At 44.7% G+C, this 18,285-nt stretch overlaps 1 protein-coding gene across 14 annotated transcripts in view; it reads right to left on the bottom strand.

Moving 5' to 3' along the window:
- Positions 1–18,285, bottom strand: part of mtmr14 (myotubularin related protein 14) — a 120,801-nt gene that overhangs the window by 15,673 nt on the left and 86,843 nt on the right. For 6 of the 14 annotated variants that reach the window (XM_072472862.1, XM_072472860.1, XM_072472849.1 and 3 more), the window contains 4 exons: positions 12,774–12,791; positions 11,515–11,610; positions 9,697–9,755; positions 6,321–6,456 (listed from right to left, as the gene is read on the bottom strand). In XM_072472862.1, coding sequence (XP_072328963.1) covers positions 6,321–6,456; positions 9,697–9,755; positions 11,515–11,610; positions 12,774–12,791 — 309 coding nt within the window. The remainder of the gene's footprint in view (positions 1–6,320; positions 6,457–9,696; positions 9,756–11,514; positions 11,611–12,773; positions 12,792–18,285) is intronic. The other 8 variants (XM_072472863.1, XM_072472855.1, XM_072472861.1 and 5 more) reach the window with 4 other exon arrangements.

Here is an 18,285-nt window from a genome sequence, read left to right as displayed (position 1 = left end):
AAAGAACATTAAAAGATGTTTTATCACCAGCCTTTAAAAAAAATCCAAAGTCAACAATTACAATAAATGCTGGAAATGACCATTTGTCATCCAGCTGAAATGTTAACACTATTTATTTTTCTACAGACGCTGCCTGATCAGCTGAGTACTTCCAGCACATTATTTTTATTTGATTTTTAGAATCTACAGTATTTTGTTTTTGGACGAGGGGTCAATTACAATTTTTCGTTGCTAATTTGAAATTGTTGTTGCTTACATGATGAACACAAGATTTACTCAAGTCCTACACCTCCAATTTTAGTGCCTGCATGTGGAGTAAAACATTCAGAGTATTGGGGGCAGCACGGTAGCATTGTGGATAGCACAATTGCTTCACAACTCCAGGGTCCCAGGTTCGATTCCGGTTTGGGTCACTGTCTGTGCGGAGTCTGCACATCCTCCCAGTGTGTGCGTGGGTTCCCTCCGGGTGCTCCGGTTTCCTCCCACAGTCCAAAGATGTGCAGGTTAGGTGGATTGGCCATGATAAATTGCCCTTAGTGTCCAAAATTGCCCTTAGTGTTGGGTGGGGTTACTGGGTTACGGGGATGGGGTGGAGGTATTGACCTTGGGTAGGCTTTCCAAGAGCCGGTGCAGACTCGATGGGCCAAATGGTCTCCTTCTGCACTGTAAATTCTATGATTCTATGATCGCAGAGTCGGGCTGCTCCCCGATATAGCCCCCACCTATGCACTCTCAAATTGAACATATTGGTGTAGTTCCTCCGTCCACTGCCTTCGCTGTCAAATTGCCCACTACTCGAGGACTATCCGAGTAGGCAAAGATAACACTGGCCTCCTTTTCCCTCACGTCTGATTGCCTCTTAAATCCTCTTCCCTCTCCACCTTCAACTCTAATAAATCTGAGGTGTTCACATATTTTTGTCACCAAGGCAACCCTTTTCATGCCCTTGAAGATAATTCACAAAGACGACAGCCCAAAATAATCATCGCTCTTTCTCATTTCTGCCTCATCAACCCCTCCCCAGTCCTCTGTAAGCTCATTTTATCTTTGAGACTTAGTTCTTACTCCCCCGACTCCAATCCATCTAAATTCCTGACGACCTAACTTCTGTTCCCAGTCCTCATGCTGGTAGACAATCTAACTGGTTCACTTTCCTTAGGCACCCTCCCCTTGCTTCAATAGTGCTATCATCTACCCTTTCCTGAACAAAAGAGCAGAACCAAATTTTTGTCTGGGCTCGGGAAAACATAACCTGCGCACATTTGCGGACCACAGGATGCATTAAACTCAAATTTATATTTTGAAATATCTCATGTGGATCCTTAGAAAATTCCTTCAGATGCCAGGAACCGGTCTACTCTCCCTCATCACTCCTGTCTGAAGTACTTTTCCCGTTCACTTTGATACCTTGCTTTTAATACAGAAGAACCTGGGCTTTCCAGGTTGCAAGGATCTGAAGCTGTTAATCTGCTGGATTAAACAACCCATGGCATGACTCCGATTCAGTATTTACATGGACATCGAATGTGACAAGGTTTGTCCATGAATTCAAAGTCTGTGTTGCTGCCTCCTCTCGTAACTTCAACTGGAGGTACAAAGAAATATGGCCTGAAAAATATTTCCCCATAGCAAAAACTATTTCCGCTTCCAGACCCACACATGGTTAGCACTTAGGAGGGTGGGAGGTTTCAGTAAAAGAGGTGAATGTTTTCTTTTAATTTAAAAAAATCATCTGCATCTTCTGGAATTGAGGTTACATGCAATTTATCAACCAGAGCCCCAGGTTTCGGAACAGGATCCAAGGTCGAGTTAGGGATAGACCTAAACAGTCAGAGGTGGCTAATATGGGGGCGGCATGTGGCGGTGGTTAGCACTGGGACTGCGGCGCTGAGGACCCGGGTTCGAATCCCAGCCCTGGGTCACTGTCAGTGTGGAGTTTGCACATTCTCCTCATGTCTGCGTGGGTTTCAGCCCCACAACCCAAAGATGTGAAGGTTAGGTGGATTGGCCATGCTAAATTGCCCTTTAATTGGAAAAAAGTAATTGGGTACTCTAAATTTTTTTATTTTTTTTTTTAAAATGGCAGCATGGTGGCGCAGTGAGTAGCACTGCTGCCTCAAGGCGGTGAGGTCCCAGGTTCGATCCCGGCTCGGGGTCACTGTCTGTGAGGAGTTGGCACATTCTCCCCGTGTTTCCGTGGGTTTAACCCCCACAACCCAAAGATGTGCAGGCTAGATGGATTGACCACGCTAAATTGCCCCTTAATTGGGAAAAATGAATTGGGTACTCTAACTTTATTTTTAAAAAAAGAGGTGGCTAATCTGTATATCAAAGTTATGCAGAAAAAAAATCCATGGGCTAATGAGAAGCCTATCTAGTGTAACAACATTGCATAAAACAACGAATCAACTGATAATTTGTTCTTATTGTGCACTGTGTTGTTCCGTGACAAGGCAGTTAGCTTCCTTTGTGAACTGTCTCAGCAATAAGTGCTGTTGCACTCAGTTAAATGATCTAAATTTAGAACTTCTACAAGTAGTTCATTAAAAAAAAAAAAAAAAATCACAATTGAAATAAAAATACAAGCCAATTTCCCCTGTAAATAAACGTGGCATCAATCAATCAACTGGCTTCAACTTGATCATAAAAGTGATTATGCATACCTAAATCAGTTCCTATCCATGCATCAGTATTCATTATAGTGACTATAGCCAAGTTAACCTGACAGGTGAGTGTATTTAACTGACTTTTAGTATTAGAGGTAAAAGCATTTAAAATCCGATGTTTCATGCTTAACTCTTATCAATTTATCATCAAAAAAGAAATGCATACACTTGCTGACATTAAATACTATCTACCACTTCTTGATAACACACTTCATTTTTGTGTCAAGGTGGTTAGGATGTGACCAGCCCCTCCCATCCTATATCTAAATCACTGTTGTGTAGTGAACATTCTGTGCTACTGAGTTCTGTAGGCTAGGATAGTTTCAGATCCAAATCGTGTTCCATGTTGAATTAGAAGACATCAAGAAGGGTCAGAAAGAGGGGAGAGTTACTACAACTGGGTTTAGAGCAGATATTATTCAATCTCCCCACTCTTAATTGCCCCAATAACTGAATAATCTGTCAGTCCTTTCTATTCTCTAATTCAGATAGGTTAAAGATCCTATTGGGTGAAGTACAGTCAGCCCACTGAACCACAGCCCTAATATTAAATCACCTCCTCAGGACGGAAAACAAAGAAACAAAGAACACAGCACAGAAACAGGCCCTTCGGCCCTCCAAGCCTGCACTGATCACTTGTCCTATCTAAACCAACCGCCAGTATCCTTCTATACCCCGTCTGTTAATGTGCCTATCCTGGTAAGTCTTAAAGGTCGCTAACATATCTGCCTCAATCACCTCACTTGGAAATGCATTCCAGGCCACCACCACCCTCTGTGTAAACAAAACGTCCCACACACATTTCCACTGAACCTAACCCCTCACCTTGAACTTGTGCCCCCTTGTAATTTTCAATTCTGCCCTGGGAAAAAGCCTCTAACTGATCAACCTATCTATACCCCTAATAATTTAATAAACTTTTATCAGGTCGCCCCTCAGCCTCCATCTCTCAAGGGAGAACAATCCCAGTTTATTCAATCTCTCCTCATAGCTAATACCCTCCATATCAGGCAACACCCTGGTGAACCTTTTCTGTACTCTCTCCAAAGCCTCCACGTCCTTCTGATAGTGCTGTGGCCAGAATTGGACACAGTATTCCAAATGTGGCCTAACCAACATTCTATATAACTGTAACATAATTTGCGAGCTTTGATACTCAATATCCCGACTTAGGAAGGCAAGCATGCCATATCCTTTCTTTACCACCATTTCCACCTGTGCTGGCACTTTTCAGGATCCGTGACAAACATGCCCAGATCTCGCTGTGTCTCTATGCTCCTGATGATTCTACCATTTATTTTATAGCTCCCACCCGAATTGGATCTACCAAAATGCATCACCTCACATTTGCCCGGGTTAAATTTCATCTGCCATTTCTCCGCCCAATTTTGAAGCCTATCTATACCTTGTTGTATTCGCTGAACAATCTTCATCACTACCCGCAACTCCTGCAATCTTAGTATCATCCGCAAACTTGCTAATCAGACATGCTATGTTTTCTTCCAAGTCATTTATATATATTACAAACAGCTGAGGTCCCAGTACTGATCCCTGCGGAACACCACTAGTTACAGATCTCCATTTGGAAAAACACCCTTCCACTGCTACCATTTGTCTTCTATGGCCAAGTCAGTTCTGGATCCATCCAGCTAGTTCACCCCTGACCCCATGTGATTTGATCTTTTGCACCAGCCTGCCATGAGGGACCTTATCAAATGCTTTACTAAAGTCCATGTAGACAACATCCACAGCCCTTCCCTCGTCAATAATTTTTGTCACCTCTTCAAAAAACTCAATTAAATTAGTGAGACATGACCTCCCTCATACAAAACCATGCTGCCTGTCGCTAATAAGACCATTCACTTCCAAATGTGCATAGATCCCATCTCTGAGAATCTTTTCCAACCATTTCACTATCGCTGACGTCAAGCTCACTGGCCTATAATTACCCGGGTTATCCTTGCTACCCTTCCTAAATAATGGGTCAACATTGGCTATCCTCCAATCCTCTGGGATCTCACCTGCAGCGAACAAGGACACAAAGATTTCTGTCAGAGGCCCAGCGATTTCAGCTGTCTCCCTCAGTAATCTGGGATCGACGCTGTCTGGCCCTGGGGATCTGTCTACCTTAATGCTTTTTAACACAGCTAACACTTCCTCCCTCGTAATAACGACATGTTCTAAAGTGTTTACACATCCCTCAGACACTACCAATCAACGTGCCCCTCTCCTTTGTGAATACTGATGCAAAATACTCATTAAGGATCTCACCTACTTTCTTTGGTTCTACACATAATTTCCCTCTATTGTCCTTGAGTGGACCAACTCTTTTTCTAGCTACCTTCTTGTTCCTAATATACATATAAAATGCCTTGTGATTTTCCTTAATCCTATCTACCAAGGACATTTTGTGATCCTTTTTGCCCTCCTAAAGCCTGCTTGAGCTCTTTTCTACTCTCCTTGTATTCTTCAAGTGCTTTATCTGTTTTTAGTTGTCTGTATCTCACGTATGCATCTTTTTTCTTTTTGACTGGACTCACAATTTCCCTGGTCATTCATGGTTCCTGAATCTGCCTTTCCTGTCCTTCTCTTTTACCAGCACATGCCCGTCCTGCACTCCCATCAACTGCTCCTTAAAAGACTCCCACATGCCAAATGTGGATTTACCCTCAAACAGCCACTCCCAAACAGCCTTCAATTCCGGCCTAATCTGGTTGTAGTTAGCCTTCCCCCAATTTAGCACCTTAACCCTAGGACAGCACTCGTCCTTTTCCATGAGTAACCACGGAATTGTGGTCACTGTTCGCCACATGTTCCCCCACTGCAACCTTGACAACCTGGCCGGGCTCGTTCCCTAGCACTAGGTCCAGTATAGCCCCCTCTCTAGTCAGACTATCCACATATTGTTCCAAAAAACCTTCTTGGACACACTTAACAAATTCCTCACCATCCAGACCCCTAGCCCTAAGGGATTTCTAGTCAATATGAGGAAAATTAAAGTCTCCCACTACAACAACCCTATTATTTCGACATCTATCCAGAATCTTCTTGCATATCTGTTCTTCAACTTACCATGGGCTGTTGGGAGACCTGTAGTACACCCTCATCATAGTGACTGTACCCTTCCTGTTTCTGAGTTCTACCCACAGTGCCTCATCACTTCATTTTTCCTCCCGCTGAACGGCTGCAATATGTTCTCTAACCAGTATTGCAACTCCCCCATCGCTTTTACCTTCCTCCCTGTCTCGCCTAAAACACCTATATATCCTTGAATATTTAGCTGCCAGTCCTGTCCCTTTTGAGAATTGATTGAAGAAATTTGAAGAGAATGAAAAAAAACCCCAATAAAATAGTCATTCACAAGGGCAGCAGGTAGTCTGAATTTCCAACATGCCGAATGCACTGATGCGGTGCGAGTTTGTGTCATGGTTTCTCACAGAACAAGTCATAAAACTTGAGCTGGGGATCTGCATCAAAGTAAAACACCTACAGAAGATGCTACCCAACAGAGGCGGAAGGAGAACTTTATATCTCGTTACCACTCTCACTTATCTCCAGCTGCCTGGAAGAACACATGTTTAGAAACCAAAGAGCAGACGAGAAGGGAGAACGAAATCTGAAGAATATGTATACAACAATAAAAAGGTTACTCACCAAGCCACCTGTGTTGCTGGGCCCGCTGTCATTTCTACTGCTTCATAGTTGAAAGTCCCTGTAGTAGTGGGAAACTCTTCCATGATGACAGAGAAATCGCTACTTAGACTGGTAGTACTTCCTCGATCTGCACGTGCTAACACAAACACTTGTTAAGCATCAGGTTCTAATACATATGCATTATGCTGCAGGAGCTTTAGCCCACAATGTGCACCATTCTTGTGCCAGGCCAACCTCAATTAAAGTCACGAGAAAGTTATCTCAAACCTTTTTCAGGGGCAGTCCTCGGGTCATACATATCTCAAACCTTTTTCAGGGGCAGTCCTCGGGTCATACATGCTATCTGTTCAAATGAATTGTTTAAGTGTGAACTAGGAAAACACAGCTTTGAAGCTCATAAATGACTCCATTTGTTGGTGGTGGTGTTGGGTGCGGGACCGGGAAACAAGTAGCTTTTAATTGTTATTATTTTCAATTAGCAAACGTGTGGGTGGATTAAAGGCTCTAAACATTTATCCCCAGTCACTTTCTTCAATAAAAGCTTGCAGTGCCAATGTCAATCTTTTCAGACCCTTCTTCATAACAGGAGCATATCACAAAGCCCTTGCACGCAGTAAAAGGATTCTGAGAGTAGAAAATGAGTTATGGATGACTCACTACAGGAGAAGTTATTGAATAATTGAACCTTCAACATGTGCAGCATGAAAACCAATATATTTGTTAATGGCAATACTGGATACCAAATTATTTTTTTAAAAACAGTATATATAAGCCATGTGAGACTGGGGTATACAATGCATCACAAGTTGGCAGATAATTATCGCTTTCAAAAAGTCTGATCACATCAGTGATTGAAGTGAACAGCAATTCAGAGTCCATTCTAGAGATGGTAAGTACTGATCCTTAGAACTGTTCCAGATTTTTTTTTTTTTAAAAAGAAGGCTCCTCTACAGGATTCCGCAAAGCTGCTATTTCAGAAATCAATGAAGTGGATTCATTGGTTGATGCAAATGTTGAAATTCCCTTGGATCGCTCCATGCAGATTGACAGTCTGATTGTTCTTTTTATAAAAGGACTGTGAATTAACCATTTATTTTTCAGTCTCCTCCCAGCAAAAACAGCAATAAAAGGATCATTTTCTTTTTCAGGATCAGGAAGATACTAAATGGCCAATCAGTAAGTACTTCGCCAGCAAATCTCTATTTGGCAAGAGATCCCACCAATACAAATATTTTGGCAGTCTCTAATGATAGAAACTGGGCAATGCATCACTGCAGTGCAAATAGCAGGGCAGATCGAGAATACTTCAGATATTCCGAATAGGTTTACTCAGCATTTGAGGCTCTAACACTCCATTTCTACCACCAGATCTTGTCAGTGAGCAAAGCAACATATCAGCAAATGCAGCTGCAGCAAGCAATAGAAAAGGCAAATGGTATGTTGTCCCTCATCACAAGGGGATTTGGATACAGGAGTAAAGATGTCTTGATGAAATTGCACAGAGCCTTGGTGAGACCTCACCGAGAGTATGGTGTAGTGTTTTGGTCCACTTATCGAAGGAGGGATACAACTGTCATAGAGGGAGTGCACGGAGGTTCACCCTTGATTAATCCCTGGGATGGCAGGATTGCCTTACGAGGAGACTGGGCCTGTATTCCCTGGAGTTGCAAAGAATGAGGGGATAACCTCAGTGAAACTTACAAAATTCCGACAGGCCCAACAGGGTGGGTGCAAACAAGATGTTTCATCTGGCTGGTGAGTCTAGAACCAGGGGTCACAGTCTCAGAATAAGGGACATGCCATTAAAGACTGAGATGAGGAGGAATTCCTTTGGAATTCTCAGCCCCAGAGTTGTGAAAGCTCAATCATTGAGCATATTCAAGATATAAATCAATAGATTTCTGGAGACTAATGGCATCAAGCAATGTGGAGATAACTCAGAAAAGTGGGAATGAGGTAGAGGAGTTCCAGATTCACCACCCTCTTCAGCCAGAGGGTGATGAATCTGTGGGACTCTTTGCCGCAGGAGACTGTGGAGGCCAAATCATTGAGTGTCTTTAATACAGAGACAGATAGGTTCTTGATTAATAAGGGGATCAGGGGTTATGGGAAGAAGGCAGGAGAATGGGGATGAGAAAAATATCAGCCATGATTGACTGGCGGAGCAGACTCGATGGGCCGATTGGCCTAATTCTGCTCCCATGTCTTATGGTCTTATGATCAGTCATGATCTGAATGATGGATCAGGTTCGACTGGTTGAATGGAATACAGATTGAGCATCCCTCATCCGAAATTCCAACTTTTTTTGAGCGCCGATGTGACGTCAGGAGTGGAAAGTCCCGCAAGGCTCCCGGCTGCTGCATATGCCCAGTTCCCAACGGGCGCCGTACATGCCCAGTTCCCAACGCATTTCACACATGCCCAGTTCCCAACGAGCGCCGCATGTGCCCAGTTCCCAACGGGCGGCGTACATGCCCAGTTCCCAACGCATTTCACACATGCCCAGTTCCCAACAGGCACCGTACATGCCCAGTTCCCAACGCATTTCACACATGCCCAGTTCCCAACGAGTGCCGCATGTGCCCAGTTCCCAACGGGCGCCGTACATGCCCAGTTCCCAACGCATTTCACACATGCCCAGTTCCCAACGAGCGCCGCACGTGCCCAGTTCCCAACGGGCGTTGCATGTGCGCCGCACATGGGCTGTTTCCAATGCGTGCCGCATATGCGCAGTATATTCTGAAATTCAAAAATCTCATACACACTCGCCCATAGCATTCTGGATAATTCAACCTGTACTCCTGCTCCTACGTCCTTGTGCAAATGCAGTAGAAACTAGGAACTATGACATTTATTGCAACACTCATCGGGTTGTGGCCTTGTAGTTTCTGTTGATCTTGTAGAAGTCCACTGCAGCATACAGCAAAGTCTTCGATCACATTCATTACTATATTATAGCTACTCTGTAACCTTGAAAGTGATACAAATTAAGATTTTATTTGTAACTATCCAGTTACCAAATCATTTCCAGCAGTGTTTGGTGCCGAGATTGCATTAGAGTTGAGATTAGGGCAACACGGTGGCGCAGTGGTTAGCATTGCAGCCTCACGGTGCCGATCCTGGCTCTGGTTCACTGTCTGTGTGGAGTTTGCACATTCTCCTCGTGTTTGTGGGGTTTCGCCCCCACAACCAAAAGATGTGCAGGGTAGGTGGATTGGCCATGCTAAATTGCCCCTTAATTGGGAAAAAATGAATTAGGTACACTAAATTTAAAAAAAAAAGAGTTGAGATTAAAGTTAGGGACAGTACTACTGTAGGCTATGGTAAGCTGTTTCACCTTGGATTTAAGAGGATGTGGGGAGCAATTGTGCTTACCTAGTAGACAGAGATCTTCCATAGGAAACTCAGATTCTTTACAATGCGTCATCTTCTTTCTGCAAGGAAAAATAAAGTTAACTACTGAAAAAAGGACTGGAGCTTTTCTTTCTTGGCCGACTAGAATATATTTACTTGGGTCTATTAAAAAAAAAATGTAATAGCTACCACACAATTATGGCATAGACACTAACACATGGAATTACAGTTAGTGGAAAGGAATATATTGGAAGGAAACCAACAAGAAATCGAGGTGAATCCGTGTCTCATGGGCAGCATAGCAAGTTGCGATCAACAAAAGGTTTGTCTCGTTGTCACTCTATTTACTATGTGCATTAATCTGAACTTGAACAATAACAAAATTTGCTGATAACCACACCACATTGGGTGACACTGTGCAATTGTGCTGCACGGTGGCACAGTAGTTAGCACTGCTGCCTCACGGCGCTGAGGACCTGTGCCCTGGGTCACTGTCCGTGTGGAGTATGAACCTTCTCCCCGTGTCTGCGTGGGCTTCACCCCACAACCCAAAGATATGCAGGGTAGGTGGATAGGTCACGCTAAATTGCCCCTTAATTGAGAAAAAAATGATTGGGTACTCTAAATTTATAAAAGAAAAAGACAAAAAAACAACAACTGTGCAGTGGTTTGTGAAAGACTGCAGGAGGACAAGACAAGTTATCATGATTGACAAACAGTTGTCAGATGCAGTTCAATGGAGAAAAATGTGAAGTAACATTTTGGAAGGTGAAGGGATTTAAGATAGAGAACCGGACTGACATCAGTGTATAGGTACACATCATTAAAGATGGCAGCACCATAGATAAAACCAGAAAAAAAAGTATTTGCTTTTGTAACTAGAGGGATATATTTAAAATGGAAGATGATCATACTGAAAGTGCAAATTGTTTGTTCGGCTCCAACAGGAGCACTATGCAGTGTTGGCCATCTTCATTATAGGAAGAATGTAAAAACAATGCATACGGTGTAATGTAGGTTCACCACGATATTATCAGGGATGTGAGGTTAAAGTTATAAAGGGAGATTGGAAACACAATTTGGCAAAGATTTAGCAGATAGAGTGTAATGTGGAATAATGTGAACTTGTTCACTGGCAGGAAGAGTAGAAAAGCAGTATCTTATTTGGAAGGAGAGAGACTGTAGGTCTGTGTGGTACAGAGGGATCTGGGTGTCCTGGTACAAGAATTGCAAAGAGCTGATATGCAGACACAGCAAGTAATTAGGAAGGAAAACAGAATGTTGGTGTTTATTGGAAGGGGAAATCGAGTATAAAAGTAAGGAAGTGTTGCTGCAGCTGTAAAGAGCCTGAGTTAGACTGCATCTAGAGTAAACAGAAAATGGGAGCAGGAGTAGGTCATTAGGCCCCGTGAGCCTGGTCCATTATTCAATACCATCATGGCCGATTCTCTATCTCAATGCCAAATTCCTGCGCTTTCCCCATACCCCTCGACACCTTTAGAGTCTAATTCCTAATTCCTTCTTAAATATATTCAGCGATTTGGTCTCCACAATCTTCTCTGGTCGGGAATTCCCCAGCCTCAGTGAAACAATTTCTCATCTCAATCCTAAATGCCCTACCCCGTATCCCAAGACTATGGCTCCTTCTTCCACACCCCTTCAGGCCAAAGGAAACATCATTCCTGCATCCAGCCCTGTTAATATTTATTGCTATGTTCCATTTCCTGTACTGTGCGCAGTTTTGACTCTCCTTGCTTAAGGATATAATTGCATTAGAGACAGCTCAGGGAAGGTTCACTCGACTGAGGAGGAAAAGTTGAATAGGTTGACTATACTCACTGTTTAGAAGAATGAGAGATCTTATTGAAACATACAAGATCCTGAGGGGACACGACTGGGTGGATGCTGAGAGGATGGTTCTCTTTGTGGGGGATTCTAGAACAAGAGGACACAGTTTAAAAATTAGGAGGCTCCCATTTAAGACTGAGGGGAGGAGAGTTTTTCTTTTGTTATCGAGGAGGGTTGTTAGTCTGTGGTATTCTCTTCCCCAGATGTTTTCCAAAAGGCAGGGTTGGATAGATTTTTGACAAACAAGGGATTCAGTCAAGGACTATGAGGGGTGGGCAGAAAAGTGGAGTGGATGCCACAATCCGATCAGCCATATTATTATTGAATGGCACAGCAGCCCCAAGGGGCTAAGGGGTCTACTCTTGTTCCTAACTTATATGTTCTTGGATGGACATTTTGTTTGCCAGAGATGAAAAGATTAAGGGGCGAGCTCAAGATTACCCACAGTTTGATGAGGTTAATAATGTGGATTTGTTGTCGGGTGGACATCCAACAATGGGCACAAATTCATTCAAAAAAGAATGAAAGGTGAGGTTGGAAAATAACTCTATCCGGGGGGTAGTTAGAATGTGGGAATTTCTGTCCTAGGTCATTGTTAAAACATATTCTAAAAGTCAATTTATAAAAAGACTGACGCTTGCAAAAGAGGAAAAATTACGTTTTTTTGGAGTGCGCTGGATCAGGTTGGGTGACTTACATGGGGGAAAAACAGAAATGACACCAGCTTGTCTTGCTAAACCTGCTTTATCTGTGTATTAAGATTGTTGTATTCTATGAACAGGACTGCTGTAGCTGTCCAAATTGTGCAACAGCTCTAAACTCCCAGGTGACCATTGCATATTTAGAAATGACACGTTTTCACAGAAAGGAAGTAGTCTAGTTACAGAGGTATATTAATGTAAACAGGATTATAACTGGTCCTTCTTCCCACCCTCTTCCCCCCCCCCATACCCCACAACTAACTGAGTTGTTATTCTCAGTTCAACCTCCTGGAAAAGGTAAAAAGTGACAAAGAAACAGGCAAGGGAGCTAATGAAAGTTGTTCCCCCATTGTCGAGGGTTACCCTCACCCGCCTCCCATCAATCAGCACAAGGCAAGATTTAGCAGAAACTGAGAAGCAAGTGAATAGAGCAGCTGTAGTAACAGCGAGAAACCGGAGGTACTAAGGGAAGAGCTGAAACAAGACTATCAAAATACAATGTTTTTTTCTAATTGTCAAGGTCAAGTTCAGGTGCTTTCTGACACCTACCTGAACCCTGGGCACAGCCTAGAAAACAACAGAAATTAAGGTTTAAGGGGTGAGCAAAACAGAGGGAAAGAATAAAGACAACATAAAAAGTGTGCAAGATTTTAAAAAATCATATGGAGGCATCATTGTTTCTACAGGTTAGGGAAGTATTTAAATAAAATCAGCTTCTATAAAATTAGAGACCAGCTTCCCACTTTGGGCCTTTTTCTGGATGAAAGCCCCGGTATGGGTAGCACAAGTCCTGAAAGACGTGCTGTTAGGTAATTTGGACATTCTGAATTCTCCCTCTGTGTACCCGAACAGGTGCCAGAATGTGGCGACTAGAGGCTTTTCACAATAACTTCATTGCAGTATTAATGTAAACCTACTTGTGACAATAATAAAGATTATTATTAGGAGCATCACAAAGGATTTTGTGGACAGAGTTTTGTGATTTGCCAACTGAGAGATGAGCACAAAGCTCATTGGTCAACAGAAGAAAAAATGCTAATAGAAGGCAGTGATGCACAGATGTTGCATTATTAAATATTCATCTCTTCTTGTCATTTCAGTACAACCACTGAGTGGCAGTATATCCAGACTTTCTCCCCTCCCAAACTGTTTTAGTCTGGTATGATTTGTGCGTAGATTTCCACTGAGGTTTCTTTCTAAATTTAGTATAGGATAGTAGCAACCAGAAGCTAAAAGCTCCCACCTCTCTACCAAATCTTTTTTAAGCCTTCCTCCTCTATCCAACCTCTTTCAAGATTGTTTTTGGTGCTACTAATATTGCTGTACTTTTGGATCTCTGGTGACTTAGTGAGGTGAGATGTTTTTGAGGCTCTCTTTCCATTGGATATGGAATAAGGTAAGCAACAATACAGAATTCTTGTCGAGAATCAACAATTTGCACCTTTTAATGTAACAGGCATCCCAAGGCACTTTGCACAATGAGCAAACAGATGGCAGGTTAGGAGAGAAATCTAAAAATATAACCAAAGGTTATGCACCAAACTTAAAGACAGGAAGCAAAGTAGCAAGGCAAAGAAATTTAGGGAAAGTGTTCAAGAGCACAGGACGGAAGAGGAATGGTAGAAGGCAGCACCTCACCAGAGGCGGGAGTTGGAGACAACAGATGAGGAGGAGATTAGAGGTGCGGAGGGTTGAAAACCTGTGAACCAAGCTTTGGAACCTTCGTATTTTGAGATGCGGGGGGGGGTCCAGGCAACCAGTGGCATTTGGCGAGAGTGTGTAACGTGAGATCAGGCCTTACTTCAGGACAGGGGATTGATTGGAAGTGTCGGAGCCGCTGAGGAGGGTTTGGGATACATAGAGCATTGTTAAGGATTACAGCAGCAGGAGGAGGGTGCTGGAAGAACAGACATGGGCAATGTCACATAGATGGAGTGAGTGCTCTTGGATGATGGATGTGCAAAAAGTTAGAATTTTGAGGGCAGCACGGTGGCGCAGTGGTAGCATTGCAGTCTCACTGCACCGAGGTCCCAGGTTCGATCCCGGCTCTGGGTCACTGTCCGTGGAGTTTGCACATTCTCCCCGTGTTTGCGTGGGTTTCGCCCCCACAACCCAAAGATGTACAAGGTAGGTGGATGGGCCCATGCTAAATGCCCCTTAATTGGATAAAATGAATTGAGTACTCTAAATTTGTTTTAAAAAAAGAAGAAAAAGTTAGAATTTCGGGCAGCACGGTGGCACAGTGGTTAGCACTGCTGCCACATTGCGCCGAGGTCCCAGGTTCGATCCCAGCCCTGGGTCACTGTCTGTGTGGAGTTTGTACATTCTCCCCGTGTTTGCATGGGTTTCACCCCACAACCCAAAGATGTGCAGGGCAGGTGGATTGGCCACACTAAATTGCCCCTTAATTGGATAAAATGCATTGGGTACTCTATATTTATTTTTTTAAAGTTTGAATTTCAGCTCTGGATCAAAAACTCTGGGCTGGATTCTCCGATTCTAAGGCTATGTCCGGAGCATGTGTCTACTCTTACGACCCAAAAGTCAGTGCTGCCGCTGCACCAATGCTCTGCCCGGTTGGGGGCTAGCAGCAGCGCCACAGAAAGCCCCCAGCTTTACCTGCAGATACGGACGGAGAATTGGCAGGTCTGTGGCCGTGCTTGTGCACGGCGTCAACCTGTGGAGGTCGCGTCGTACAACATGACACCGGCCACACGTGGACATGGCCTGCCAGATAGTGTCCCCCTCGCCACCCCCCACCAATCTCCCCAACCTCCGCCGAAGCCCCCCCCCTTCCGTCTGTGGCGGTGCTGGGCACAGTACGCAGCTGCCACGCGAGGCTGACAAAACCTCAAGTCCCACGCCATCGGGAAGTCGGCCCATCAGGGGTCGGCCCATCAGGGGTGGTGCATCGGGGGAGGCCCTTCAGGTGACGTCCTGAGGCCGTTCCAATGGCGTGCGGCAAACTCACCGATGATGCTGTTTCAGAGGGGGTGGAGCATCCGAAAAATGGCACCGCATCCGATTTCGGCATCTAAACAGATTATCTGGCCAATCGCCGAATGTGATTTCGGCGTCGGCATTCGGAGAATCCAGCTTTAAGGCTATGCAACATCTGGTGCAATACATTTTTTTTAAAGAATTGGGTACTCTAAATTTATTTTGAGTATATTTATTTATAAAAAGCCTTCAAAGGTAAAACACATATCTGATGCTATTTTAATACAGTCTGCGAATCAAGAGTTTAAGCAATTGTGAGCAGTCTGCACAGCAGTCGAGACAAAGAAATCCAAAAGAGATTGGTGTGAAATCCTGCACTGAATTTGCTGTTAAAGGTTGGGCTAAGCTTTGGTCAGAAGTGTCATTTGGAAAGCCTGGTCTGGATTTCAGAATGCAAACTGTTAAGGGAAAACATAATTCTGAATTAAGATTTTAAAACAAGATTTTGGGTGTGGAGTTTGCAAAATCTTACATGAAAATCATCTGGAGGGGGATTGTGAGGAGATACCCACAAACAGTCACTTGGGGTTCAGAGTGGAGAGTGTATTTGCCCACAGTCATCTTGTGGGCTTAAAAGGGACTTAGTATTAATGAGACCATGTTGTGTAATTGATAAGCTAAGGTGGGAATGGAGTATTGTATTGTAGATCAATTCTTTCATGTTTAATAAACTATTTTTCTTGTTGTTAAAACTAATTAGCATGACTTCCGGTGGCGGCCATGGAGGGGTAGGTCGCACATTTGATAGCTCCCGCCTGTAACGGACTTTTGGACCTTTCCCCCCCGTTTTTTTCGGATTTTATGGGATAAAGCAGTGAAGAGTAAGACAGTAAGGAGAAATCCCCCTCCATGTATGGAGAATTGGACCAAAAGTGGACGTGTGAGACGACAATATAAGGGAGACGCAAGCAGAGCTGGTAACACGGGACAGCATGGCGGAGGGCAAGGGCCGCAGGGAGACGGCACAGTGGTCGACGGAGCAGCTGGTGAAGTTTTTCAAGGATTGCTTCGCCAAGCTGAAGAACGACTCGCTGGACCCGATTAAGGCTTCGATTGATCAAGTGGTTCAGAATCAGAAAACCAACGGGAGAACGATCCAGGTGGTCGAACAAAAGTTGTCTGAGCACGAGGAGTATATAACCATGCTGGAAAGCAAGATGGGGATGATGAACGACCGCCAGAAAAGAATGCAGGAGAAGCTGGAGACCCTGGAGAATAGGTCCATGAGGCAGAATCTCAGAATTGTTGGCAGTGAGGGATCGGATGCGAGGGCTTCTGTGATGGACATGTTGGAGAAGTTGATGGGGGCTTGGGCATTCCCTCAGCCCCTGGAATTGGACAGAGTGCACAGAGCCCTCGCGAGGAAGCCCAGAGCGAACGAACCGCCGAGGGCCATGGTGGTACATTTTCACCGTTTCATGGACAAGGGTCACGTTTTGCAGTGGGCCAAGAAAGAGCGGAGCAGCAAGTGGGAGAACTGTGAGTTGCGCATTTATCAGGACCTGGGAGCGAATTTGGCCAAGACGCGAGCTGGGTTCAATCGGGCAAAAACGACCCTCTTTAAGAAGGGGGTGAAGTTCGGGATGCTGTACCCAGCTCGCCTGTGGGTCACACATGAGGAACAGGACTTCTACTTTGAAACGCCAGACGAAGTATAGACCTTTATTAAAGAAATGAAGCTGGAGGCGAATTTAAAGACACTTAAGCCTTGGAGAAATACTGTGGCAGCGATTTGCGGTGCTGGATTGTAAAAACTTAAGTAGCTCTATGTGAAATAAAGGGCCGTGTGGATGCTTAAAGGTTGATCTGTCTTGCAGGGACCTTGTTAGAGGGGGGGGGGTGGGCTTTGAATTTAGTTCTGCTTTTTGGGTGACTATTTTTCTAAAGTGATTGTTTCTTCACGGTTTTATTTTCTGTTGTTTGTTTACTGGGGAATGTGATGCTTTAAAAATGTTTATTCATGTGGGGGGGGAAAGAGAGGAGAGTACAATAGGGAGACAGACTGCTTGGTGCCAGGGGCAGGAGCTATCGAGTCAGCATGGGTCAGCTGACTCTCAGAAGCGCAGTGGGGGGTGGACAGGTGTTAAGCTGGAGCTCGACTTGGGGGATTGGGTTTTTAGTGTTGTTGCTGGGGGGGGGGGGGGGGGGGTGAGCTGCTTTGCTGACAGGGGAGGAACTATTACTAGGGGACAAATGGGAGGTCGAGTGGGGACTTGAGGAAGCAGAGGGTGTGACCTCGAGGCTGGCCTAAAAAGGGTGATGGCTAGTCAGCAGGGGGGGGGTTGGAAGCCCCCCCGTCCAGGCTGATCACATGGAACGCGAGAGGACTGAATGGGCCAGTCAAGAGGGCTTGCGTGTTCGCGCATTTGAGGGAACTGAAGGCAGACATGGCAATGCTGCAAGAGACACACCTAAAGGTTACAGACCAGACGCGATTGAGGAAGGGGTGGGTTAGCCAAGTGTTCCACTCAGGACTGGACTCAAAGACCAGGGGGGTAGCGATCTTGATCAGCACACGAGTGGCATTCGAGGCAGGGAGAATCTTGTCAGACCAGGGTGGTAGGTACATAATGGCGAGTGGGAAGCTGGAGGGGGTGCGAATGGTACTTGTGAACATATGCTCTGAATTGGGACGACGTGGAATTTATGAGGCGCGTGTTAGACAAGATCTCAGACTTAGAGTCACATAACCTGATCATGGGAGGGGACTTCAACACAGTCATTGATCCGGAATTGGACCGGTCAAAATCTGGGACAGGGAGGAGGCCGGCTGCTGCAAAGGATTTAAAGGGTTTTATGGAACAGATTTGGGGGGGGGGGGGGGGGGGGGGGGGAGAGAGAGAAAGTAGACCCAAGGAGGTTTGCATGGCTGAGGACGAAGGAGTTTTCCTTTTTTCCCCACACGTCCACAAGGTATACTCTCGCATCAACTTTTTTGTTATGAGCAGGGTGCTAATACCGAAGGTGGTGGATACGGAGTACTCGCCAATTGCAGTGACGGATCATGCCCCACACTGGGTGGATCTACGGGTTAGTGTGGAGAGAGAGCAACGCCCGCTGT

This window comes from Scyliorhinus torazame, chromosome 13 (assembly GCF_047496885.1).
Source record: "Scyliorhinus torazame isolate Kashiwa2021f chromosome 13, sScyTor2.1, whole genome shotgun sequence".
In the NCBI taxonomy this organism is placed as follows: Eukaryota; Metazoa; Chordata; class Chondrichthyes; order Carcharhiniformes; family Scyliorhinidae; genus Scyliorhinus; species Scyliorhinus torazame.
Note: the sequence above shows the minus strand (reverse complement) of the source record. Positions and strands in the feature narration are given on the sequence as shown.